This window comes from Ciconia boyciana, chromosome 8 (genome assembly GCF_034638445.1).
Source record: "Ciconia boyciana chromosome 8, ASM3463844v1, whole genome shotgun sequence".
In the NCBI taxonomy this organism is placed as follows: Eukaryota; Metazoa; Chordata; class Aves; order Ciconiiformes; family Ciconiidae; genus Ciconia; species Ciconia boyciana.
This window is the reverse complement of record NC_132941.1, coordinates 10,835,135-10,862,439: the sequence shown is the minus strand read 5'-3', so window position 1 is coordinate 10,862,439 and position 27,305 is coordinate 10,835,135. Positions and strand designations below refer to the sequence as shown.

The 27,305-nt window shown below is 35.4% G+C and overlaps 1 protein-coding gene across 2 annotated transcripts in view; it reads left to right on the top strand.

The window, feature by feature from the left end:
* Positions 1-27,305, top strand: part of EFL1 (elongation factor like GTPase 1) — an 81,800-nt gene that overhangs the window by 37,898 nt on the left and 16,597 nt on the right. For both annotated transcript variants that reach the window (XM_072870535.1, XM_072870536.1), the window contains exons 16-18: positions 15,881-16,012; positions 18,555-18,702; positions 23,921-24,924. In XM_072870535.1, the coding sequence (XP_072726636.1) occupies positions 15,881-16,012; positions 18,555-18,702; positions 23,921-24,924 (1,284 nt within the window). The remainder of the gene's footprint in view (positions 1-15,880; positions 16,013-18,554; positions 18,703-23,920; positions 24,925-27,305) is intronic.

Here is a 27,305-nt window from a genome sequence, read left to right as displayed (position 1 = left end):
CTGTCTGATAAGGATTATATTTTAAGTTGAATATCAAATGATCTCAATATTCAGAGCATCTGAATTATGATGATGATGATTCCTTGACAAATTAGGGTAGTTAGAGGATTGTCATATAATTTTCCATATGTTTCTTTACTAGAAATGGAAATAGGAACCAGGTAACTTGTTTCATCCTTTAAACTGTTTTCTTATTCACATTTAATGTGAAGCTAGAGGGCACTGTTTTTCATACAATACAAAGATGTGTAGCTATTTCAATTTTGGGTAAAGGTCTCACATGGATTCACAGCACTGTCAGTGTAGGGAAAACTTTGGATTATGGTTTTTAATGTGCATTTCTTCATGCAGAAAATCTACAAATGTTTTGACTCTAAATTAAATTAATCTCAGGGAATATTCTGAAAGCCAAAAATCTGCAATCAGCGTGGTGTCTATTTATTAGCTCAACTTGGAAATAATGTACTGGTTTCAGAGGCAGTGTAGTGTTAAGTAAAGCCACTGTCTTGAAAACATCTTGTTTAGCTTCCTATTCTTCTTTGATACTTCCTTTGTCCTGAGAAAAGCTACTGTTTTATATGAAAAAGAGATGGGAAAATTCTCCTCTGAATGTTTCTTTAACTTTCATGGCTACACTAATTGCCTTCTGCATAGAGTAATAGCCAGGCTGTAGAAATTAGGCTGGACCTCCCTCAGCTGTCTTTGGAGTGTTAACATGGCTCTGAAATCTACCCTTTTTCCCCTAAGCTCCCCACCCCAAATCTTAGTGTTAACCTCCTGTTTTCTGTTTGGATTCCACCTTTCTCTCTGCCTTTCCATCTGTTACTCTGCCCCAGCTTTTTATTTTGATTACCTTAGTTATCCCATGTCAATAAAGTAATACGAGAATATTTTAGTTAACCACAACCTACGCAAATGCAAAAGCTCTTCTCCTAACTGGCATTGTTTATGCAATATAAACCTCTAATCCATGAGGGCAATTTATTTGAATGTGTTTTAAATTCCTGCTGGAGCACTTCCTAATCTTAGCCCGGCCTCCTGTGTAACGGAGAGAGAAGCAGGATGCACGCTTTCACACCCGCATGTGAAGAAGTGTTTGTCTTATTGTGTAATAGACCTAGTGCCTGTAATATACAGCGTTCTTGCAATAAATACCATCTGTGGTTGTGAAATGCCTCTACGTCTACATTTGATCTAGCCACAAAAGCCTTTTATTACTTTGTATATTTCTCTTTTGCTTTCATTGTCTGTTGTTACCAAAATTTCTTCAAGGAGTTCAGAAAAAGCAAGGAGAGGGTTGCAGTGAGGGCATGGGAGTCTGAGCGAGGAAGACCAGTTTGGAATTAATTCTGCAGATAACCCCAGTGAACATGAACATGGTTGCAGAGAATCGAAATCCTGTGTAACAAATAGGAAGGTTACAAAGTCAAGAGACTGTTAATAAAGGCTATATTTTAGTGAGTTATTTTCTAAATATTTTCCTGAGATTTTGATGTTGTTTCATGCTTCACATTAAATTGCAAAAGTGTTGTGAGGGTTGTTTGGCCTGTATCAGGGTGTGAGTCATGAAGTTGGCTTTGTCTGGCTTGTGAACTGTGTGGGGGAGTTAAGGCAGAGCTATATTTAGGAGTATCAACTGATGTCCAACTGTGGAGCACTGCTAAACAACAGTGTTAAAGGGGCAGCACTGGATAGTTTAGGCTCAAAGTTTAGATTGTTTGTAGTGGTTTATTATTTAGTAAATAATTGGAGAAGCTGATATTTACTAGAAAAATTCTTCTGCAGAGGTTGCAAGCCAAGCAGTGTGAGTTTCAACTCCATTTGTACTTATCTAGTAATAGCTATTCTAATTTCATTGTCAAAACTGTATGAATTGAAAGTAGCAAGCATAGATAAAACTTCTAGTTTCATCTTACAGGTTTCAGAATCTGAATTTGTAAGAATTTGTTATTTATAAAGAATTGTTTAATTCCAGTTATAGGTAGATAAGGGTAATGTTTGAGGGGCTGACTACTGAGTTTTTGTCTTAAGATGCAGAACAGCTGCTGACTTTGAAATTTTGGCATTGATACGTGGAACCAAATTTAGGTACCTTTTTGCATCTAATTAAGACTAAAAGTAATATGGTTCTTTTCTAACCTTTCTTGCTCCCTACTACCTAATTCTCTCCAGCGAGGTCTGTTATGTATTTGGGCAAAATTCAAGCCAGTGATTTTAAAAAATGAGAGGCTCCATTTTCCAAGACTGCTCTTCTGTCATAACTGTCATGGACTCTAGCTACTGTTTTTTGTGGGGTTTTGCGTTTGGTAACCTTCCTTTGTGCAGGCATGTTTTGGTAGATAATTCACCTAATTTGGTAGCGAGCATTTTATATTGCCATCTTTGTTTCTGGGCCTGTTTGTGTGAAGACAGTGATATCACAATAGGAAAAATGCAGTGAATTTAAGGACTCCAGCTGAGACGTGAGTGAAAGCTTTGCCTTACAGAATGGAGAGATTTCTGTCATCCTCATGAATTTGAAGCGGGCAGGTTTTTCAAAGGCACTTGGTGTTGGTTTAAGCACACTATTATTGATGTGAATGTAGGCAGACCTGAGCCAAGACAATGTGCTGGTGGGGAAATAGAAAAACCACACTTGGAATGTATAAATTATACAGTTGTTTAAGTTAATGTATGGGAGATAAGTCAGTTTATCTGTTACTGTCATTTTAAGCTTCATGGGCTAAAGTATCATCACTGCCAATTTTGATAGAAGTCTGTTTCGGTGACTAATTGGATTTCTGAAATATAGTATTGAGCAACAAATACTCATTTAAATACTTGGTGTTTTCCAAGTGTCATATGTTAAGATTTGTACAAGTCATGCTTTATGCAAATGGGTCAACCATTGCGAGTTGCATGACTGTGAGCCCCTTAATCTAAATGAAAATGCAAACCTGCTGGTAGTTCTTGTTACATCAGTTATTGCACTTACACACCAGCAAAGACATTCAAACCGATTCCCCCCTCTTTAGTCTGCTGGAGCTGTTGAGGACAAGGAAGTTGAAAGCACACGTGATGAATTCTAAAGAGAGCCTACATGGTTCATTGATGCCAAGAGCTGTGTGTTGAGAAGCTTTCAAAACGGGACCTAAAATGTATGGAATCCTGATGGTTACATTTTTCAGAGCTTTTCCACAAAAGACTAATTGTTTTGTGGCATGTTCAAAAAGCAAGTTCTCTGAGCAGGGGTACTAACAAAGCCTGGATTCCTGTGGACTGGTGTCCTTAAAATCCTCAGCTTCCCTCTAAGCTACGCCTATCCGGCAGTTGTGCGTGTCCCAGTTGGCCAGCCAGGATGCGCATGCTGGTCGCCAGGCAGCTGCTTGCAAGCGGGATATATAATGATCGTGTTTTGCCTGCCCTTTTTTTCACTGAGCTCACCAATTTTGGTCTCTCTTCAGTACTTAACCATTGATTTTACATAACTTGTGGAAACTTAATTATATCTGAACCCTCTCTCCTCTCTCACTGGTGAACTGAGGGGAAGTTGACAACATGTTTAAAAGTTGTTGAGAGGAGACTGTGTGATTACAAGCATTGCATTTACTTTGGAAATGAGACTAAAAACATACTCCGTTTTTAACAGATTCTTTTGTGTACATAATCCTGTCAGGAAGTATGACATATACTGTGTTGGAAGCGTTGTTTCTCAACCAAAAAAAGTCATTTAAGTAAGCAGCCATTTTTAGCAGAAATGCTTTTCATTTTTAGTAGAAAAGGTTCATCTACCCAGAACTCTTCCAAAGCATTTAAAGCTGACACCTAGCAGTGGCAAATGGCCACGTTTCTTTTGTTCAGAAAAGCAGCTGACGTTCTGTGTTTTAAGGTTTTGTTTTGTCTTGCAGCAGCAGCCGAGTCACTGCTGTTGCTTGTGGGTGATACATGATACCGCATCTGTGGACTCTTCTGTTTAGTCAGCAAAAACGTTAGCCAGACCGATCTAGTTTCTGAGGGGGTAGCCGTGGGGCATGGTGGCAAATTAACTTGTTTCAGGACCATGAGGCGTTAGCTCCACTTTCTACGTGGATGGGAGGGAAAAAGGGTCTCTTAACTAGTTCTGTAAGATGCTGATTGTTAAACCTAGACTTCTGGTTGGCTTCGCCATGCCATAGGAGTTTCACTGTGATTAATATGTTGATTTGCTTTTTCTTGGGCAACGTGTCAGAAGCAGTGTCTCTTAGCAATGTATTAGTCCTTTCTTAGTTGAGGGAGTGAAAATTGGGTGAGAAGGAAAATTGCCTTTTTATTAGGTTAGTTTTACCCTGTTTATTTAGTATTCTGAATTGGCTCACCCAGAATGTGACAAATGCTAGTGCTGGGGAAGCCAGAAGTGGGGGCAAGCTTGCTCTTTTTGATGGCAACTGGCAGCTAGATCATCCCAGCTGTATTTGAGATGATGTTCTTAGACTACCTTTTGGAGTGGGGTCTCTTTTCCTTTTATCCTCTAATGCAAACGAAGCACTCAGTGACTGGTGTTATTACTGTTGAAAAGGAAATTAAACACTAAGGGTTTGCCAGATGTGGAGATGTTAAAAGCTCCAAGCTCCCTTCCTGGTATCTTTTGTCAGTATGAGGCTCATGTTTTTAACAAATGAAGAGAGCAATGTTGGGGATGTTACCATTGCATGTAGACTGATGGGATGTAAATAAAATTAAATCTTATTAGTTCCTTTTTTGCAAGGGGGTATTAACAATCAAGATTAGTTCTATTTAATTTTTCTCCATTTTGAAATAGAGGAACATTTTAAAGTCCAATTCAATGATGTGGTCTTCTGCACTAGTCTTAAGAATTCTCGTATCTTAGAATGATCTGTATATTTTTTTCCCATTTTCTTCTTGACCTAGAGCTAATAAAAGTTAATATTTTGCAATATTTTAGGAAGCCAAAGTTATATGGACTAGAAATTACAGTAATTACTCTCAATGATACACTAACTGAAGTAATCAGAAATTAGGGGGGAAATGGCAGTCTTTTTTCCTTTCCTTTGGGGAAAAAAGGTTGGGGGGATAAGGAGTAGCAGTCTTACTTTTTAGGGGTTTTTTTATGTTTTAAATAGACATGATTTTGGTATGCTTAGTTTACACAGATGCAGACTGCCACAAATACTTAATGTGAAGCTGACTTGTAAAATTCATGACTTAAATATAGTTTTAATTTTGTGGAAAAATAAGGTTGTTTTTTTTAATCGCTGTGACAAAAACCTCTTTTAACTGGAATAATGAAGGTCTAGCAGAACACTTTCTCCAGAATTTTATTATTTTGTATTTTTAGGTAGTTTTGTCAATGATTCCTCTGTGTGTTTTGAAATAACTTTCTGGAATTCCATCTTTAATTTTCACTAAAAATTTGTCACTATTCTAGCTAAATTTTATTTGATGTGTTTGGAGCATATCTCCGCCTTTCAATCTGAGATCAGTATTAATGGCCCAGTCATAGGTTTTCATGTGGCAGTAACTTCTTTTTTTTTTTTTTTTTTTTTTTTTTCATTTGAATGCATTTTCTGTTTATTTTGGAATTTATTTTGCTATTAAATTGGAGCACATGATAAATAACTCCTTATCAGTAACTTCCTAGGCTGCTGATATAACAAGTGTAATTAAGGCATTCCCTGTTCCCTCTCATGCCATCTGTTTGTACACCCATTATGTCAAGTAGTCCTAATCCGAGGCATTGGGAAGGTGCTTTCTTTTGTTAGAATCTTTCTTCCAATTAATTATTCCCAAAAATATTATTGCTTGTAACTACAAATGAGTTATTTAAAGGTTTATTTTAGCTGGACATCAAATTTTATATTATTCTTTATCTTTCTTGAAAATTATTGTATTTAAAATAAACATCAACTTCTGCATAATGTAGACTGAAATGATCCATTATTCATGGTACTTTGGAACACTTCAAGCCATATTTCCCAAGACAACAAAATAAGCAAGCTGAAATCACTTCTAGGCAGATGGGGGGAGGGGGGAGGAGTGGAGGGTTGCCTTTAAAGGAGAGCATTGAATTGAATTTTGAAAATTGAATTTTAATTAGTTACTTGCACATCTTCAAGTTAACAAGATAAATGGTCAATGACTTAGTAGGGCATTTCCCACAGGGTATTGTACACATTTAGTAATTGGTATACTGCTTCTACTTGTGATGTCTGAAATACCCTAGTAACTGGTTAGTCTATCTTTGCATTTACCTGATGTATTGAATGATAAAGGCCTCATATTCTTTTTTTAACTGATGAAATGTAAATCAAGTATATTGGGATTCTACAGTTAAACAAATTCTAAAATCAGCACAAGTATGGACAAAATTTAATGAGCTTTTAAACTAACTACCATTGTCTTTTGTAATTGGCACTTCTAGTAGTAGGTTCCAAATTCCCCACGTACCTAGGATATGTAATGAAGAACTTCGAGCAATATGTTCATGTAGCTTTTTCTGGGCAAACATGACAAAACCTCCAAGACTTCTACAGATTAAAATGAATTCCTTGCAAGATCAGTGCCTGAAGGCCTCATTAATTTTAACACCACTTACAATTGATTCTGGGAAGTAACAGATGTTACTTATATTTTATAATCTTCAATTTAAGAAAACAGTATATACATGAAGTCTGCCCATTTTTAGGACACATTACTAAAACTGAATAAAACCTAAAATGGCATTTTCTCTTAATGGTTGGTTGGTTGTTAGATTATGCTATAGCTAGTCTGATTTATGAAGAAATCATTTGATGTTATTGATCTATTAGCTGAGATTAGTTATTTTGCTCTGTTGTGGGAAGCGTTTGGTCAAGAAATTAGAAGAATTCAGTTCGCTATTGTGCTCAAAACCCTAATGAACTTTAGATCTTCACTCGCATCTTGCCTCAAGTACTCTCACAAAAATATTAAAATATTGTACGGGGCTTTATGTCTTCCCAGTGTCTACTTAAAAATGAATATTGAACTTTACTACATTTTTAAATGGAAAGGCTTCGCCTCCATCTCCTTTTGTCTAATGTTGAACACTTTTCATGCTCAGTCTGATAGAGCACAATTGATTCAATGCTTCCCCTCGCAGCCTTGGGCTGCTGCCTCCCTTCCTTGCTTTCTGAAGTTCTGTATACATTTCAATGTAGGTGAAAAAACGTTTTAATAAAGTGAGAAGTGATTGTTTTGATTAATACTTCCAATATATAATCTATTTATGTTACAGACGTAAGAAAATAGGATCCTATTTTAATAGATCTCCAGAACTGAGCATGTGTGCATAGCTAACGTTATTAATGGTGGTCCTGTAATAGAGAAAAAAGTAGAGAAATTGTAACTCTACTAATGTAACTACTATGATATATATTCAGTGAGCCAGAGAGGTTTATTTTAAAATATTTTGAATTTTCTCCTCTTTAACTTTCTCCTCCTTTTGTCCAAAATATAAGCAATATAAACTGTGTCTTTGCTAGAGGACTGCTGGAACATAGAGATTTGTCTTGTTCTCCTGCTACTTTGAGGGTGACGAATCTTAGGTCTTTTAGTGTGTGTTCCTTTTGCAAACTTAATTAGGTATTGATATCAAGCCTAACTAAAGCATTCTACCAAACACTTCAATGTTTTATTGGGGTTTGTTGACATTTTTTCATGGATAAGATTTATTACCGATTTATAATGATGTACAAAACAGCTTTATGAAGCATCAGTAGCCCCATCTTTTTTTGTCTTCTATGAGGCAGATGTCAACATTATAGCTGAAGTCTTGCAGAGTTTCAATATAGGAATTACAAATGAAAGAACTTTTTTGTTAAATACTTTTGTCATTGAACCAGTAGAAATCATCAGTAGACACCTAGCATGTGTTTATCTGTGGGACAAACTAGGGAGGCTTCCTAGAAATGTCCAGAGCTATACCTGTGAGACGTTTCTCATCTCCAAAAATACTTATTCTCTTTAGAGAGCATAGTTAATGCTCTGTTGTCTGGAAGGCTTTCTTTTTCCTTAGAGGATTGCTGGGCAAAATTTTTTCCCTCGCATAGAATCTTCCATATGAATTCAGCTGATCTGTTTTCCAGTACAATATGCAATTTCATGGATTTATTTATGAAAGTACATTTACTACTACTAATAAAAAAACCCAACAGATCAGCATTTCAAGGGACTTTTAGATTATCGAAGTAAATATGTTGAAGCAACCATTCCTACATTCCATTTGTTTGGGACAACAACCATGCTGAACTGCCTCTGAAGTAGTTTAGAAAAAAATTAAGTAAATTCAGATGTGTTGCTGTTGGGTCAAATTAAAATCGTTTATACAAAGTAATTTTAAATCTAAAATTTGGTTTGTGTTTCAGAAACCCTTGAAGAGTTCTGTATGGTGCTAAATGCTTTCCACATGCAGTAATGGAAGTATTAATTTGATGTACAGGCTAACCGAAGTGAGTTCCAGTGCCTATGTGGTCACATTGTACAAAGATCTGTCCACATATTTACTGTTGTTCTGTATTGCTGCTTTCAAGTGATGTCAAGTTGAGCTGGTGTATGGAAAGGAATTATAATGTGTGGGCTCAGGCAAAATATATTACATGTATACTACTGAGTAGAAATACTAACATTTTTATAAAAGGACAAAAGGTACCGTTTAGTGCCTTTATCAAGAACACTTTACAGCTGAAAGATTAAAGTAACTTAAATTGGAGTAAATTTATTTTTTATTTTTTATTTTTTTTTTACTTTTTGTTGTGAAGCTATCAGTGCGTTGTTTCCATAATACGTAAAGAGGAATGGGGGCAGGGTAGAGGTCTAAGCATGAACTTTCTTTCAAGTTTCTATGCTAAAATTAAGCTTGACCATAAATATTTAAAAATCAGGATCATTTACTTTAGTTTTGAGCTCCAAAAATTAGTATGGCATGACAAATGAAATAATTTTGTAGCATAAGAAAAATATCATTATCTGAAACACTTTCATCTTCTATATTTATTTGCCTCATTAAGCAACTTAAGGAAATCAATATTTTATTTTGACTACACCTATTTGTAAACCCAGAAGTCAGATTTGGAATGTTAACTGATTTGGGTTTAATTCTGTTTACTTTAAGGTAAATTTGTATTTTAGCAAGCAAATTCCTGACTTGGCTTTGGTTTCTGCTTTTTCACAAAAACTGAGTGCAGGTAGATCTCCATCCATTCACTTTATCATTTTAAAGGTGTAAATTCTTAATGTGAAGGTTTTTTATAGTTTCCTTGAAATTGTTTTTAGTCTAGTGTGAGAAGAGTATAGGAAAGTTCATAATTACAACTGTCAACTCAATCAACAGTTAGGAGATGTATGTTACCATGCAGTCTAAGTACTTAATCAAATATATGGTGTTTTTTTCCGAAGAATGGCAGCAGAAGATAAATGATGCTTGTTTACTCATTGTATATGTTTGCAATCCTTTTCAAAACTATAGTCGTGCAATAGGAGATTTTAGTGGAACATGCTGTTAGATCACGTTACTGCTTTCCTTGCAGTTCTTCTAAAAGCAGACAGTTTTGTTCTTTGAACTGCTAGTCTTTTTCCTAAAAGAACTCAGTGGGGTGCCCTCGCACTTTTTCATCTTTTACTACTCGATGATTCAGTAGTAAAGCATTGAGGTGCTTGTGTCAAATGTCGCTTATTGCATTTAATATCCTATTGCATGATTGTGTCCCTTGGGGAGAGGGAATTTTGTTATAACTGCATTAATAATATGTCTGAGTTTACTCTCATCTAATCAGAAAGTTATGCTCAATTTGCCCTCAAACTGCTGTGAACCTAAAAGTAAGGTTCTGCAATAAAAGTATAACTTAACACCTTTGTATTGAGGAACTGAATTCATGTTTCTGCTTGTTAATCTCTAGCACATATTTAGGTAGAACTTGTTTCTTTGAAGCTCATGAAGAAACTGGGACAGAGCTTCTACAGTTTATTGAGTACTGGTGATTTTTAGAGATTCAGCTCTAAAAAAACACATTGGGAAAGAGGAAGTGAAATACAAAGAAAATGTTGAATTAACTTTTTCTGTAAAATGATTGGAAAGTACTGAGAACAGCTGAAATAATGCACATACTTCACAATATTCTGTTTTCCATACAAGCAATTTCACTTGCTTCGGAAGCAAGTAAGAACACTTGAGGGGGAAGTGCACAATTACAGATGAGAAGAGGAGGCTCACCGGCAATCTGTGCTAACATGTGGTCTGTATTATGGAAAAAAGTTGATGAAATCTCAACTAGAATGTGGTCTGTGTCTTGATTTACATTCCCTTCCTTTCCAGAAACAGTTTCTAATATAGAAAGGTCAAGTTCTGACCTCAGATGTCTCTATGCAGTGCCCAGGAGACTCAAGAGAAACATGCTTAAAATCTGAGGCGATAAATGTATAATACAAGGTATTCTTAAGCCATAGTAGCTACTTGTCCGAAGTCCCTACAGTTACCATTATTTAATCCCAGTAATTTGTAAAACACTTTTAAGATTCCTCAAATATACAAGGCATACTATTGTAACCTAGTTTAATCCTACCAAAAGCCAGTTTCCCCTTGCAAAATTCCGCCTCTTTTTTCTTTTTTCTCCTCCCCCTCCTGCCCCCCCCCCCCCCTTTTTTTTTAATTAGGGATAGTAATGGAAGGAGGGAGGCTGATACTTAAAGTGTATGTAGAAACAGTGAACCAATATTAGGCACCCTAATAGGTAACAGTGTGCTAATGGTGTAATCTTTTCTAGGCTTATGCTAGATACTGGGTAAAGGAGAATCCTGTGAATAGATTTGAAGGAGAATGATGATTGTTATGGAGTTATTTTCATTAATTTTTTCAAATACATTTTGCCTTTCTGTTTTAGTTGGCTTTATTTACTTTAAGGAGAAACTGGAAACATCTAAGAGCCAATGATATTTTTAAGGTGGATTTGTGAATTTATTTTCTCATATGTGTTTTTTTTAAAGCACCTTTGAAAAATATTTCTTTTCAAATGTCTCTCGCTAGGGAGGAAAACAAAGTATCTGTATTACTGCCCAAAGAAAATTATAGAGGTCTGTTTGTACACTCCCTTTGCACATGCTCTTTTTAAGATTTCAGATTGTGTAGATTTACAAAAGTTTTCATCACACCTCCTTTTACATGAATTACCAATGAGCTTGCATGGTCTTTCTTCACTGATCCATAGTGCAGTGCATGGAGCATTTAAACCAGGAGGCTTTGCATGTTGTAAAGTCTTAACCTTTCTAAACAAACAATGTTGATAAGAAATGATATATTTCAGTGCAAGCAGAGCCTTACTGGGAACACTAACGTTAGCTTTTTGCTTTACTTAGTTCCTTACAGTGTTATTCCAAAGCTTGACATGTCTCCATTCCAAAGCAGCCACGGATTCTTAAGTGGTGATATCATCAGTGAGAGAAGATAAAGATCCACTGAACTAATGTGCTGAGGCTAATAACAATGTGGCAGAAGTTAAAATTTAAACAGCTTTAATTCTTCTTTGTTTGATTTTCACACTGCAAACGAAATTATTTCCTTATCTGATTGAAAAAGTTATGCAAGGTGGTGGTGTCTGCTTCATTTTTTGCATCTTGAAAGAAAATTAAATGCTAAATCTTTCTACATCAAAGGAAACTAATTACATATATCTTGAAATTGATCTGTTATGTGTTCAGATCTTTATAGCTGAATTCAGCTGGAAGGGTGTACTTTATTTTTAAAGGCTGCAAAATTAGTGTCTAAGGTGTAGTGGTTACCAGCAAGACACAGAAGCGAAAAGTAAATCTCTTACTCCTTTTGAAAATTTCAGTCCTGATGTTCTTATCTATTTTTACCATTTAGTTTCTATCATGTGTTAAAAACACTGGTGATACAAGTAGGTATATACTTGATTTACTATTCTTATCTTCTAGGGCAAGTAATAGAAAGGACTTAACAAAAGAAGGACCTTTGTAAATCTAACATTTCTCCATCTGTGTAATAATTCTCCCTGATGTACACTATAATTTGGTCTACTTTTAAATGACAAACAACCAGACTCGGAAGGTATTTCTTAACATTATCTCACAGGCTTTTAATGAGTTCCTTGTCTATTCAGAGGAAGTCTTATTTTCAACCTACAAGTTGACAATTGCTGCTGAAATAATAACTTTAATACTTTGAAATATGTTCATTGTTGGTCACAGCATGATTTGTCAGAGTAATCTGAATATAGTTATGTAAAAAGCAACTGGTTACATTTCTATAAATGTGGATGATACTCTTAATATATGCTATCAAAAATCAGTTTGATAAACAATTATGTGTAGGATTGGCTTCTTTAGGACAAGAGAGAGAATTTGTAATCTTTTAAAAATTGTATCTCCACATAATATTTGAAGTCTTGCCTGTTTCTTTTAAAGGTGGTATCAAGTTCGTAGAACTAATGCTAGTCTGTCTGTGTGTTTCTGTCTGAGTGTTAAGCTTTGTAAAATTATTACCTTTCTTTCAGTTAAGTCCTTGGCACGTAGAGACAGAGCCCTGGAGAGTGGTATTTTTCAGTGTCTGTTATTGTTCAGGTCCAGTTGAGTTCAGGCACTGCGTTTCTTTAGTGACCAGTAGTATGTGGGAATACTTTTTCAAAACAAAAATACTATTCTGCAGTAGAAGCAAAGCATGTAGATGACGAATTTAAGAAAAAATAATCTAGTCTCATACTTACTAGCAAATCTCATATAGTATCCCTTAGTAGGCTTGACTTTTAAGCATGGGTAGCTTGCTTTGCAGTTCTTTACACTGTAATCCCCTTAATCTCAACAGGACTATGCACAAGAAAAAAAGATACTTATAGTAGTAACTGTTTAGTAGATATGGCTCTTTGCCTTACATTATAAAATCTGTAAAGGTGACTTGACTCCTGACTGGGAAGAAAAGGCTTTGCTACCAAGTACAGTGTTAGAAGTAGTGTTACACAGTATATAGTAAAGTATTTGATATTTCTAATAAGGAGTTTTTAATAAACTCTTATGTCTTTGAAGTTTACACACTCTCCTGAAGAGTCAGAATTCAGTGCTTTCTTTTGTATAGAAATTAGGTGACACACCACAGGCAGAGTTTATAAAAAGAAGCAGTTTCCTGATTAAGTTAATACTCACATTTAAAAATTCCTATAGACATTTTTAACTCCAGTTTCTCGTAAAAATAAATAAATAAAAGCAATGTACAGCAAACTGCCTACTGGTGTGCATGTTTATTTGTGTGACAGACTGCATATTTTGTAGACCAGGTTGTTCTTTGAGAGATGACTATTCAAAAATACTTGCAATGCTTTTTAGCATTTCATTCTTTAAGCTAACCTAAAACAAAAGAGCAGTAGTTTGTCTCACCTTCCTTGCTTAAGCAGTTTTTTCTTACCTTTGGTTCCTTTCTTTTTGAAATTATTGTACTACAAAAGGAAATGTGAAGTAAAATGTGTTTGTTATAATGATGTCTTTCTTCAAGGGCTGAACAGAACAAAATCTTAAAAGGGGAGGCGTATTTATAAGCTTAATTTTGGAGTGGCTTTTCTAAGTCTATTCAAGTAATTAACATTAATATACATTTGAGATCTGTGATCTCAAGTAGTATGGGTAAATTTCATTGGGATGAACAACAAGTTTAAGGCTGATGTATCAGCATAATTAGTAGAATTCTTCCATTGACATGTCATGTGGTACTTTGGAATTAGTTATGTTACATCTTCGTCTAATATTATTCAGAAAATACATTAGCAGTTACTCACTCATAATCATATTATGCAAAAAAGTGTCCAAGAACCTTTAATCTTTATGGATTTTTTTGCTAACATTCATTACTAAGAATTTGTAAATTAAATAGATTCATCAGGACTGGACACTGCTCTATGCTAGCTCACACGGTTAAGCGATTAAAATGCTCAGGTTGTAAGCCTAACAGGTTTTCATGAAAACTGATGGATTTTTTTTTTATTCTTAGTGTATTATGGTTGCCAGACACTAGTATAATTCATGTATTTTTACCTTCAAATGTGAAACAAAAGAGCAGAGAGCTTTAAGGTTTTTTTTATCATGGTAAGAGTACTGTAATGTGTGTCAAGAAACGAGTGAGTCTATCTGAAGTAAGATTTGGTAACTTGACTTCTCTGGTTCACATTACACTGTGAAAAGAAGCTGTTCGCCTCCCACTCTAAAATAATTTTCCTTTTACCAGCTGGAGAAGATCAGAATAAAATGGACCCATCCCTTTTCTCAGTCCCTGGTGGTGATGATGATCCAGCATTTGTTTTTCATTCAAACCACATGTTGAATAAGTGAAAAAGAGGAAATACATGCTGGTCATAGGTCAGGTGCAACACAGAGTTTATACAGATTTATTTTCTTTGTAGCATCTGCTATCCTGCATTTAAAGCTATTGAGTGTTGCTCTGCTTCCAGTTATGTTGAGGTAGGTTTTCTTAAATAGTGACATTTCACGTTTTGGTATATCCTACTGGCCAGACATTCAGCCTTCAGAGCTGTAGAAACAGCCTGATTCTACAGATGATAACTCTGCAGCAGACTGTCTCTTCAGAATTTAAAATCCCTCATGATCTCATAGGGTGGAAGCTGACCCTCTTTGTTTCTGGCCTCAAGTAAAGAAGACTAAGCCAAAAAAGAACCTGGGAAAGTATTAGGGTGATAATGGGGAGCTGGGGTTAAGAACTTCTCTGCTTATTACTGCTTGGGCGTGTAGGAGAGAAAGAGGAGGAAGGAGCACAAATATACAGCAATCTACAAATGCAAATTTAATTTTTAAGCAGGTACAGATTATGAGCTAAAAGTTTTAGTTGCCTCGTAATAAGTTACATGTACATTTAATTTATATTCCATCAGAAGTACTGCAATGCTCATTGCTTATGATTGAAGGAGAATCAGGAAAAGTGACTGTATATATCGGTATCAGCTTTATTTGTTGTCTTATTACTCAGCCACTTCTGGTAGTGTTTTTACAGCCCTGACTAAATTATGAATGATGTCCTGTTGGTCAGGAATTTGAAGGCAGTAATTTCAAATTGTCTCAAATGTGCCAGCCAGCCAGCCAAGACTAAATATGTATTTACAGCAGCTATTTTGCAGATTTATAGCTAATATTTTTTCTATATTTTTTCTTATCACTACAGTTTAAGCTCAGTTTTCTCCAACTTGCCAGCATTATAAAATATATTAGGATTAGAATTAATAGCTTGCTATATGATAAATTAAATTTTACAAGATTCAGGTTGAAGAAAAGGGGAATCCCAAATGGGCATGGGGGGGTGGGAAGAAAAAAAAAAGGCATTCTTCACAATAAGAGCAATTAAGCACTGGAGGAACTTGCCAACAGAGGCTGTGAAGTTTCCATCATTAAAGGTTTTTAAAACTTGACTGGACAAGGCCCTGAGCATGTGATCGAACTTTGAAGTTAGCCCTCCTTTCAGCTGGAGGTTGGACTAGATGACCTTTGGAGGGCTCTTGCAATCTAAATTTTTCTAAATTTAAACCACCAAAAATAAGTCTGAGCTGTACAAAGTATTGGACATTTTAGAAGGGAAAAAATTCCTCATGTCCTTTCTGTTCTTCAGAGTTATAAACATGCCTTTTTAAAATACAGAGGGAATGCAATGGGAACTGTGAGACTGAGTATCAAATGTCACACCAGAGACTTGAGTACCCAGATAATGCACAAATATTTTAACAGATACTTTATATGAACAGTGAGGAAATTTTTGAATCTGATTTTTGTAATTAGAATAATTTCAGCTTTTTTTAGCTTGATGATCAGGTCTTTAGTCTCATTTAATATGACAGTGGGTGATTTTTTTGTTGTTTTGCCCTTTTTTTTCCCCAATTTCTATTAGGAATAGGAGGTCTGCAAGATTTTGTGCTAAAGTCTGCAACACTCTCAACGTCACCAGCTTGTCCACCATTTACACCTCTCAACTTTGAAGCTACACCAATTGTGCGGGTAGCTGTTGAACCGAAACATCCAAGTAAGTTTGAAGGAGAATGGGAATGGTAATGCAATTCAGCGTGGTAGCGATGCAGCTTCCCACCCTTAGTGATTTGGCTAGTTTATGATCTATACGCTGAATTGGAGATTGACCCAGTATAAAATGAATATATATGTTGCCTAGAGGGCCATACTTTATTGTCCTTGTGAATTCTTTTAGCTGGCTAGCTCGTGTCTCGGTAGGTAAGGAGATACAGAAGACCTTGTTGTGCCCTTTATGGTCAGACTTAGCTATTCCACAAGTAAGACACTACATGATGCTAAAGGTTGGGTATTCCTTTACTTTGAAGGTAAGTGTATCTTTGGGTTTTTCACTTCTGCTGACATTCTTTATGCTACATCATTAAGCTTGTCATATAGATTTGCAGTACTGCTTCTAATTGACACCACCCCCCCCCCCCCCACCCCCCCCCAAACCAGAGAGTAGTAGATACCTGGAAGTATTTGAATTTCAGCCCAATTTCCATTTGTTGTTGTAGTGTTAGTAGAACCAAAATAACTAGCTTTCTGTTCAGTTACAAAATACTCTAACGCTAAGATTACGTGTTTTTTAGAAAGTGATTGGACGGTTTAGCAGCTGTTTGTCCCACGTGTCTGAATAACAGATAATCATATATTGTACATCCTGCATTTGTTAAAGCATTTTTGGAAGTATTGGAAATTACTGGTTCTACTGAGTGTAGTATTAAGTTGAAAATGTCAAAAGAATGTAATTCTAGAACTACTGACCAATTTTGGGGGAGTTTTTTTTCCTTAAGGAAATGAAGCTGTATCGTTCTTACACCATTGTTTAATTTCTCCTCTCTGGCAACTTCTGAATCTATGGTTTGAACTAAATCTGTTAGAGGGACAGAAGGCTCAAAGGTAGCTACACTTGCAAAAGTTTCCTGAAAATCAGCTGCTGCTTGCATAACAGGAAGACAAGCAAAATTTGGCCGTTGCAGGCTCAGCTTGAAAGCAATCAATTGTCCAGTGAGCTGCATATAGTCTTGAGATTGCCCTAGCACACTGTCTCGTGTGAGTGCCCTGGATTTCCACAGCAAACCTACCTCAAAACTTCATTTGCTTATTTGGAAAAATGACTCAAATACAAATTATTTCCCTATGTATATTTTACAAAATAACTTCATGTGTTCACATTCATGTCAAAATCTTCTTGTTTGGTTACCTTAAGCTCTGAAAGAGAAAAAAACCCAACCAAAACTATTCATCCCTCTCAGTGGGCTTAAATGCAGAAGACAAGGTTGAAAGTCTTTGTTCAGCTGTGTTGGCCATGTGAGCTAACACTGTGTGTTTTCCACTTTTTGTTTATTTTTATGTCTGGTTTTCAAGGATACTTTTCTATTATACCCTTACAAGCTTAGCATTAAATGTACAATATCATACTTCTTTTAATAGACTCCAAGTGAATGACAAGCTTAATGTCACTCTTCCTTCTGAATATGAATATGCATTCCTAGAGAGCCTGTGGGTATTCTTTACCCCATATGTAAAATAAGAAAAAGGAATAATAATTAATTTTTTTTAATTGTATCAATTATGAAAGGCTGCTGACATGAGGTGTTTATGCATAGCTTTGATGTAATCTAGCCAAATTTGACTCAGCTGTGGTGGTTCTTTCTGCATTGACTTTAAGGCAACTCTTTTTAAACACCTTCATTTTAGGGACAGCTGTGTTTTGTTTCACTGAAAAGCTCTCACATTCCTGATTTTTCCCCTTTTCAGGTTGTAATATCATTAAAGCTTTTCAGTGGCTTCCAGCTAGTTTAAATCCTTCCTGTGCTTCATTGGCTCTTATGCCTTCTAAGTAATCCATGTGGAATAATTTTTGCTTTTATTTTAGTAAAGTTAACATGTTATTATTTATGTCTTTGGAGCATTTTAAGCATTAGAAATTTACAGGTTGCTACACTTAGCCATGAAAGATTTCAAAGAAATACAATTATTTACTGAAAGATGACTTTAAAAGTTTTAATAAATAAGAGAGGTTATATCTCTTGATAATTTGTGAAAACGAGGAGTGAAATCCTGAAATTTTTAATCACTTCATATTGATAACATTCAAATTTTTTATTGGTTGTGAGCTGTTTATGAGCTGTATCTGTAGTTAATTGTATATAGGAAGCAAGATAACATAGTCATAGTCAATAGCTAGCTTGGTATACTAAACCTGTTGTTAAACAAAAATCCATTCAATGTATTCCATTCAAATGGGTACTATGGTTATGATTGTATAATAATGTGAATTTTATCATCAGTATGTAAATTCTTGGTGACAAATTGTGAGTATAGCTTATGGCTTCAGTTGCTGCTCTTAAAACATACCACTCTTTGTGACTCATAAGCAGAAATTTGCCCACAGAAAGACTTCAGAACTTAGCTGAAAGTTTTTGAGTATTCCTGAAATATGTATTTGTGTTTAGACTTCCATAAAAATGAGTGTTAGTATTTCTCACTTTTATATCCTACTTCAAGTATTCCTTCTTCAGTACTACTTTGTTAATAAAACCTTATTTTGCCAGGTGATATGCCTCAGCTGGTCAGAGGAATGAAGCTTTTAAACCAAGCTGATCCGTGTGTCCAAGTTTTAATCCAGGAGACAGGAGAGCATGTGCTAGTGACAGCAGGAGAAGTTCATCTTCAGCGTTGCTTGGATGACCTGAAAGAAAGGTTAGAGGGGCAAGGAGGAAGAAATATTTTTAGTTCAGTAGGTGTCTGTTGGATTTCTTTGTCAGATGCGTATCTTTGATTTATATTCTGGTAAAATAGAAGCTTCATCCACCACCAGTTTTTACCATTGGATCATAATTGTACCTTTTGTGGTACAATACAAGACCGAAGTTGTATGTGCACACTTTATCCTGTTCCTTTGCTCTTCACATTCTTTTTTTTTTTTTTCAAATGTTAATCTGTTCTCTTACTCATGAGCAGTATTTTCTGCAAGCATAAATCATACATTTAGTATCTTCTAATGTTTCTTCAAATGGTAGAAGAACACTTGTCTGTAACAGTCCTTTCCTATAACTTCATTTACTAAAATGTGACCCACAAGTTTTTCCCCAAAAATATAGGGAAAGTTTATTCAAAATACTTAAGTCACAATTGAAGTAGTGGGGCAGGATTCTGATCTTAGCATCTATCATAATTGTATCAACTGGGTTTTGAAGAGTTGATATTTTTGGAATAATTACAGAAACTGAGGAGGTTCTGCTGAGTTGAAACTACACTGAATTGTATTTGTCAAGATTTTAATCAAACTTTTCCAAAGGCACATCTTTAATTTTATCTTTCCCAGTGTGTATTTAGAAAATTATGCTCAAGTGATACTTATTGTCAAAGATGTGGAGAGACATGGAAACAAATAAAAGATCAGTCATCCATGTTTATCTAAATGATTAAATATGGATGTTCTGCTTAATTTCTCTAATTTTTTTTCTTCCTAATTAGCTCTTTTTGAATAGAGTAATAAATAGGACCTCTTAACTTTGAACACTTTATTTTCTGCATTTTACAATAAAAATTTTTAGAACTTTCTGTTGAAAGAGCATTGCAAATACTAAGCATGAGGGGATTAAATTACCCTGTTCAGAATGAGAAACAAAGAGAATGAGGATGGTGGTAGCAGTGTGGGGTTTTTTGTTTGGTTTTGTGTTGGGTTTTTTTGTTTGTTTGGTTTGGGGTTTTTTTTGTATAATACAAGTGCATGGAAAAACTGAAAAAGGATAGATCTCCTGGTTTTGAGTCCCATGGAAATAAAGTTGACAGTTACATTTGCTATTCCTCTGCAACTTTATCACTCTGCCAAAATTTACCACAACTTAGGAAATTTTGGTTAGTCCTTTTGTTGTCATTTAATGAACCTGCTCAGACCTCATGGGTGGTTAAGAAGGATACACAACTCTGAACTTTGAGTCTGTCAGATAAATGTAATAAATCATTCTTCCTTTTTTCTTGCCATCATTTACATCATTTGATATGCCTAAAATGTTTCAGCTGACTTTAAAGCATCGCTTCATATCATGAAACTGTTATAATAGTGGTTGACAGTCCAAAGGACAAAATTATTTCTGTTGACTTAATGCTGGTTGCTTGAGTAAAGCAGTGCTTCACTTCCATTTCCTGTGTCATAACTCTTGGCAGTTTTTATTCATGCTTAGTTACAAGAAAAATCCAGGCACAATCCTAGCTTGGGTTGTTTTTTTTTTCTTCGAGTTGCACTTTTCTTGGAGTTTAGACTAATAGCTTCTAAAATAATCTAGCTTAGAGCAATTTTTGATGCAATGAATTGCACCTCATATGAAGGCTTAGTGCAAAGTTTAATAAAAGGGGGTTTTCAATACCAAGATTACCAATCACAGAGAAACAGAGATAATGTTCATCAATGTTCCTTGGCTTGTGAAGTATTTCGAATAAGTTGCTTTAGAGCTCCTAGGTCCATGTAGTCCACAGTGCAAAAGACAGAGCCTTTGGTTGTTTCTCAAGGCTCAAATTATATAGATTAAAACTGATGAGTTACTTTAAGCTGTGTTTGCTTGGATATAAGTGCCTATGATTTCTGGTGGTGGCAGTTGTTGTTTTATTGCAGGCAGCTATTCAGCTACTAGCTTTCAGCTGTAGCTATTACTAATTAGAACTGAGGCTTGATGCAGAATAGTGCCTGTTCTAAAACTGATTACAGCAAAATATTTCACCTTTAGAATGAGATAGAGCTGAAGTATGAGTGTCCCTGAATGCACTGTATTAGCCTCACAGACGTCCATGCAGTCATGTAAGTAAGTAATCCTTTAAGTCATGCATACTGGAACATGATTTTCGTTAATTTTGGTTTTGAATGTAAACTATAGCAGCATGAAAATCTAACTCTACCTCCTTTATAGGGATCAGTGACTTATCCTTATCCAAAACCTAACTTTCTATTTGTATAGTAAAATAGTTCTATATAAACATTAATTAGCAGGAATGTTGTATAAATAAAGGTAAATAACATCTGGGCCTTAGAAACAAGTCATTCCAATTGGTCTTGTTTTCTCCACATGTTTTAAAAACTGAGCCTAATTCAGCTGGCAGTATCAAATGTTATTTTTATGCCTTCATACCCAAACGATAAACTAAAACCCATTCTCCATTGATCTGGTGCTGGCTTGCTATACCACAGGTTGTAACTGTAGCAATGAGATAGTAATCAGTAGAGTATAATTTTTATAGATTATATAGTTAGAAAAAGCTATTACAAATCTTTTGAAGACACAAGATTACCATTTTACCAGTGGTAGGAACCTTTCATTTCCAAACAAGGTGTTTCCTGGGAGATTTTGCTATGAGACTATTGTTTTTCCCCTTCAGATGAGGTGAAAAATACAGGCTATTTTCCAGATCTGATGGGAAGCTTTCAACATTCCAGTATCTTCAGCTGAGTTAAATCCTGAATGTATTTGAACCAGATGCTGATTATGTGCACTTAATAAACATCCATTTCACAGTTCTAAAAAAACCAGGGTTTTGCCATGGTGCCATTGGCAATTTTCAGCTCCTGTGATTACAGTAAACAGATAAAATACCATACAGGATATTTTGAAGTCATGAAGTTGTACTTGAAGATAAAACAGGTGATCCTTTATGAATAGAGATGTTTATTAAATATATGAAAGAGCTAACAAATCTGGCACTTCCTAGCTGGGTGGTAAAATAACACATTGACATACTCAAAGATGTGAAGCTTTTGCTTTTAGAGCATTTTAATCACTAGTAATTAATTTTTCTCATCTTGTGAAATGCCCTTTAAAGTGTAGTGAAAGTTTTCTTGCAGAGTACTCACCACTTCAAGACAAATAATAAATACGAACTGATCTGAAAAAATTGCTGTTGGTTAACAGCATTGCTGCAAACAATATATCAGTTCCTTAATAATTACATTTTATTGCTATTATGCCAATATTACAATATTGTTGAAACTTCTGTCATTCTGTCTTATTGTGGTCTGCTGTGCTTGTTTTTTTTCTAAATATTTTTATTTCCAACACAGGTTTTCTTCACTGTGAGCGTATTTCCCAACTTAGTTTAAAAGAAAGAAGAAAGCTTTTTAGGTTGTATTTTTCAACTCTTGACCCAAAATAATTCCTTTAAAAATTGCTAGTACTCTTGCAAAGCAGACTATAAATTAGTTATAGTTAAACAGGCTGAACTGCATTGGTAGGATTTTTTCCTTTCTTTTAGCGTGAAAAAAGACCAAAATCTTCACCTACTGTCTTACACCCCATTTTACTTTATGCTTTCTGTGGTCCTTTAAAGGCAAAGATTGAATTTACCTTTTCTTAATTAGTCCAAAAATAAGATTCATCCACAGCATTAAAAATCTGTTTGTTTTCTTCCATTAGGAAATTTTATTATCTTTGAGAATCTTCCAATGTGAACTCTTCTAACAAACTGAGAAGTGTTTAATGACCTGAAATAATAGGGTTTTCTGGTATAGAATTGATGGTTTAATTTTTGTCTGTAGTTAATGGTCAATTTATTTTAATTATCTCCCATAGTTTCTTTTATGTTTCAGTTTTGTATAAAGCTGTACTTACAAAAGTAACTTTATTTAAAAAAAATTACAACTTGATTTTCATTGACGTGACTGTAGACTGTAAAGCTACTTGGATGTATGGAGAGAAAGGGATTGTGTTTAGCTTTATAGCAGAGAAAAGACTGCTACTAATGACGGGTCTATACATGAAATAATTATCTGGCATAATTCTATAACGAATGTGTCCCTTTCTGGTGATACTCAAGAGTAGCTATTTCACTTGAAACTTGTTCTCTTCCTCAAGCCAACTTAAGGGCATTCCAATGTAGGCAGTCATTGACTTCTACCTTCAGAATAGTGCCTTGTGTATTTACATTTGTTACAAGATCACAATTGTGAATGATCCTTTAGGTTTGCAAGGAGAATAGTGGTTAAGGCTTCCAGTAGCTAATCACAATATGAAGTCACCAGGGGCTTTTTTTCCCTACATTAATCCTCCTTCTGCTTCTGTGCTGCAGTGCTAGTTTCATGCACATGGGCAGCACAGTATTGTGCACAGATTGGAATCTGCTGTGCCAGGAGTATGGAGAAAACAGGAGTATCAGCTCCCCAAGTGCTCCTGGCTGCAGAGTACTTGATCTGAACCCACAAGGTTATAGAACCGTGGCTCCACACTTCTTTATAAAAGCCTGTTCAGCTTACGCAGTGCTTCATCTTTTCAGAGCATCTCACTGTAAGAACAGCTGTACTGGTTCAAACAGGGTGTCCGTCTTGCTCAGTATCGTATCTCCAGCAGTGTGGCCTAGAGCAGATGTCTGAGGAAGAGTAAAAACAGAGTAACCGTAATGCTTTCCTGGGCCTTAATTGTTTTCAGTTCAGGGACAGTTCAGGGCCTGTTGTGGTTTGGTTGTCAGTTAATACTGATCAACCTTCCCCATGCCCTTCATGATTTTGTAGACTTCTGCTGTATCCTTGAAACATCTGAAGGCTACTTGTACTTTCATACCTTTGATCATCCTTATTCTCATTTTCTTCTAGTTCTATTGTATCTTGTTTGAGGGGAGAGAACAACAGCACGTAGTTTCCAAGATGTGGGTGAACCGGTGATTTACACAGAGGCACAGCAATGCTTTTTCTTTTATTTTCTTCAGTTCCTTTCCAAATATTTCTGAAGACATAAGAGGCAATGCTTCTTTTTTGAAGTACATAATGCTTTTAAGAGTTTGAGTTTGAAGTGCATTATCTAGTAATCTGTGTTGCAATCAGATTTATTCATGAATATCTGTTCCATGTTAAGGCCATTGCCTTACCTTTCCCCTCCCCCCCAAGTTTAAAAGTATTTTTTTAATTTTAAACTAATTTTTAAACTTTCTTTTACAGGTTTGCAAAGGTACAGATTAGTGTATCAGCACCTATTATACCATTCCGAGAGACAATAACAAGACCTCCAAAAGTTGATATGGTGAATGAAGAAATAGGAAAACAGCAGAAAGTTGCTGTCATACACCAAACAAAAGAGGACCAAAATAAAATTCCTGAAGGAATTCAGGTTGATTCAGATGGACTTGTTACGATATCTACTCCAAATAAACAAGCTACACTCAGTGTAAGAGCAATGCCGCTTCCTGAGGAGGTAACTCGACTTCTTGAAGAAAACAGTGACTTAATTAGAACTATGGAGCAACTCAACACATGTCTGAATGAAGATAAAAAAACCCATGAGATAAATCAGAAGACTCTTGATAGGATCAAGGAATTCAAACAAATGTTGGAGCAAAATCTGCAGGGAAGAAAGTGGAGAAATGCTGTTGATCAGATCTGGTCATTTGGACCACGGAAGTGTGGGCCTAATATTTTGTTATATAATTTTGAGGGCTATAAAAGGTCTGTGTGGCAGTGCCTTGGGAATGCTGTGAAAGAAGTAAGTAAATACAGAGACTTTGACAACAGCATAGTAAGTGGATTTCAGCTGGCTACACTTTCAGGTCCCATGTGTGAAGAACCCCTCATGGGTGTTTGTTTTACGGTGGAAAAATGGGAAATGAATAAAGTTGGAGAGATGCTGTCAACTGGTAATCAGGATTCAGGGGAATGTGATGCCATAGAACACAAACAAAATGAAGATACTACTCTCACGAGCGGTTGCACTGATGAAGTTTGCAGCGCGAATGAATACCAGGACAGCAGTCAAAGTGTTCCAAAATCACCTGAGAAAATTAGTAAACACAAAGGAGAAGTTTTACTTGCAGATTGTTATGGTCCCTTCTCTGGACAACTGATTGCCACCATGAAGGAAGCTTGCCGTTATGCTTTGCAAGCAAAACCACAGAGGCTTATGGCAGCAATGTACACATGTGAAATTATGGCTACTGCAGAAGTTTTAGGTAAGACAGACAAAATAAACCTTTGTCAAGAATTTGCTTTCTGAGTTCCAAGGTGAGGTTTTATAAATTAGACTGAATCAAAAAGTATAACTTGATAAAAAGTTTTGTCAGAAGTTTTTTATAGTTCTCCACCAGATTTGTACAATGACTCTCTGATGCCTGTAGTATTTAAACTGTTCTGAATGAAAATTTAGCTTATTCCTCTTGCTTATTTGAAACATGCATAAATAGCAATGCTACACTTTTTTTGGAAGTGCAAGATACAAAATGTTGCCTTTTTATGAAATTTTTGTAAGATCAACTTCAGTAACCATGAATACCAATATTGTGCCTCATTATTAAGCATTAGTTCCATGAAGAGATGAGGAAACCTATCCAGTTTGTAAAATGAGTGCAGAATCTTGGTTAATGCCATTTCAAGATGTTTTAAGTTAATATAATAATCAATATAGAAGTAAAATCAGGAAAAAGAGAGAATCTTAAATTATTGTTACAGTCCAGTTGGTAGATTTTTAAATTTTTTTTTAGTAGCATCTGTATCCTTCTGGTATGCAAGTTGCTCACCAAATTTGTGTCACTTATATTACCTTACCACTTATACCTACTTAAACTTGTTTTTATGACCTACTTACAACACCTCTTAACTTACCCTAACATTTGTTCTTAGAGTTTTCCATAGGAGCTGCTCACACACTGAATCTGATCCAATGCACCAAGATTTTCTTTAAAACTAACTTCCATTGCATTTAAGCTATCAGCAAATTTATTTTGACTATACTACTCATGACAGAAATTATAGTATATCCCACATACAATAATTAAAGATTTGGTTATTTGTTGTAAAAATCTCAGCTGTTGTGCACACAAGCATAATGATAGCAGTTAGACAAAACAAATTGGTCTGAAGAGCAAAATTTACAATTGTATGCAGTGAAAAGAAATGCCTTTGGATGAGCAATTGTTTTGTACAGATGCATGATCCTGTTCTTTTCTGGAGGTACTCTTTAGTAGGCCTGCTAAAAGGTGTCCTGCAGTAAGCTTATTAGCACATTAACTTAAACTACAAGTTACTATGACATAGGACTTCTGCATTTTTAAACTATCTTTAATTATTTTTTAACATGTAAGAATGCCTATCAAAATTAGACTTTGTAGTGTTACACATTACTGTTCCAGAAGCACATTAGCACAATACTTCTGAATCTCTACATCAAACCATAAGCAAGATACCAATTTTCAAACCACAAAAATACTGTATAAATTGCTGGTTTTGAAAATGCTCACTAGCAAAAAAACATGATTGTTTATAGTGATGTAATTGACATGCATCGGCTCATCAGTTGTGCCGTAAAACCAAATGGAAACATGGCTTTCTAATGCATATATATATATATATATATTTAATGAGTGTAATTTAGGACTCAGACATGGAAGCAAATTAGTCCAGTCTAATGAATGTGAGTTGTGTGGTGGACAGCCATGGACATGCACTTAGTTAATTACAAATTCATGGGTTTAATTTTTATTATGGAAGTTTAAGCTTATAAAATTTATCCTCATTATGGGAAGTGAAGACTATGTATGCTATCCAGTAAGACTTGGAAGTTGACATGTGATAAACAACTGGCTTCTGTAACTCTTCCAGTTGGTCTTCCATATACTGATACTGAGTTGACTTCAATATATCTTCATATTATCTGATTGTTTCTAAGATGTTAGTTTCTGAGGAAGCTAGGTCTTTTCTGTTAGTTGCCTCAGTATATAAAGCTTTTTCCATCAGACTTCTCTGACAATGCAAATAAACTGAGCTGGAGCTGAGAAGCAGGGAGGGAGGAACGCAGAAATGTGTTGCAAGCTTATACATGTCTGGTGTAATGAGCCTTGGGTTTAGACTTGGGTCCCACATACATCTGTTGTTTCCCGGTAGGTTATACTTTGAGCATCTCATTCCTACAGTTAGTTCACTAGAAAAATCCATTTGTACACACTCCTGCTTTATGGAAGTTCTATGTAAACTCCAAAAAGCTGAAGAATGTTCTGAACTAGTATCACGTGTTTAATTATTACTGGCTTTTGCCTGTTGATATTCCTACATTTTGAGCTCTTCTTCCCTTCTCTCTTTTGTATTCTGGAGACAAAGCTAGACTGTCTTCATTTTGCTGATGTCAGTGAAACTTAGTTGGGAAAGGACTTTACCAGACTCTGTTTTACCTTTTGTTTTTGGATTTTGACAGCAATTCTTATGTTTTCATTTTTAAAAAATAAAGTTATTAAAATGTCAGATTACAGCATTTTAGGGGGCAATTCACATCAATTCATAGTATTGTCTCTGGCTCAGTTGTGTAAGTGAAAACATGCAGAATCCAAAACAGAAAAGCAGC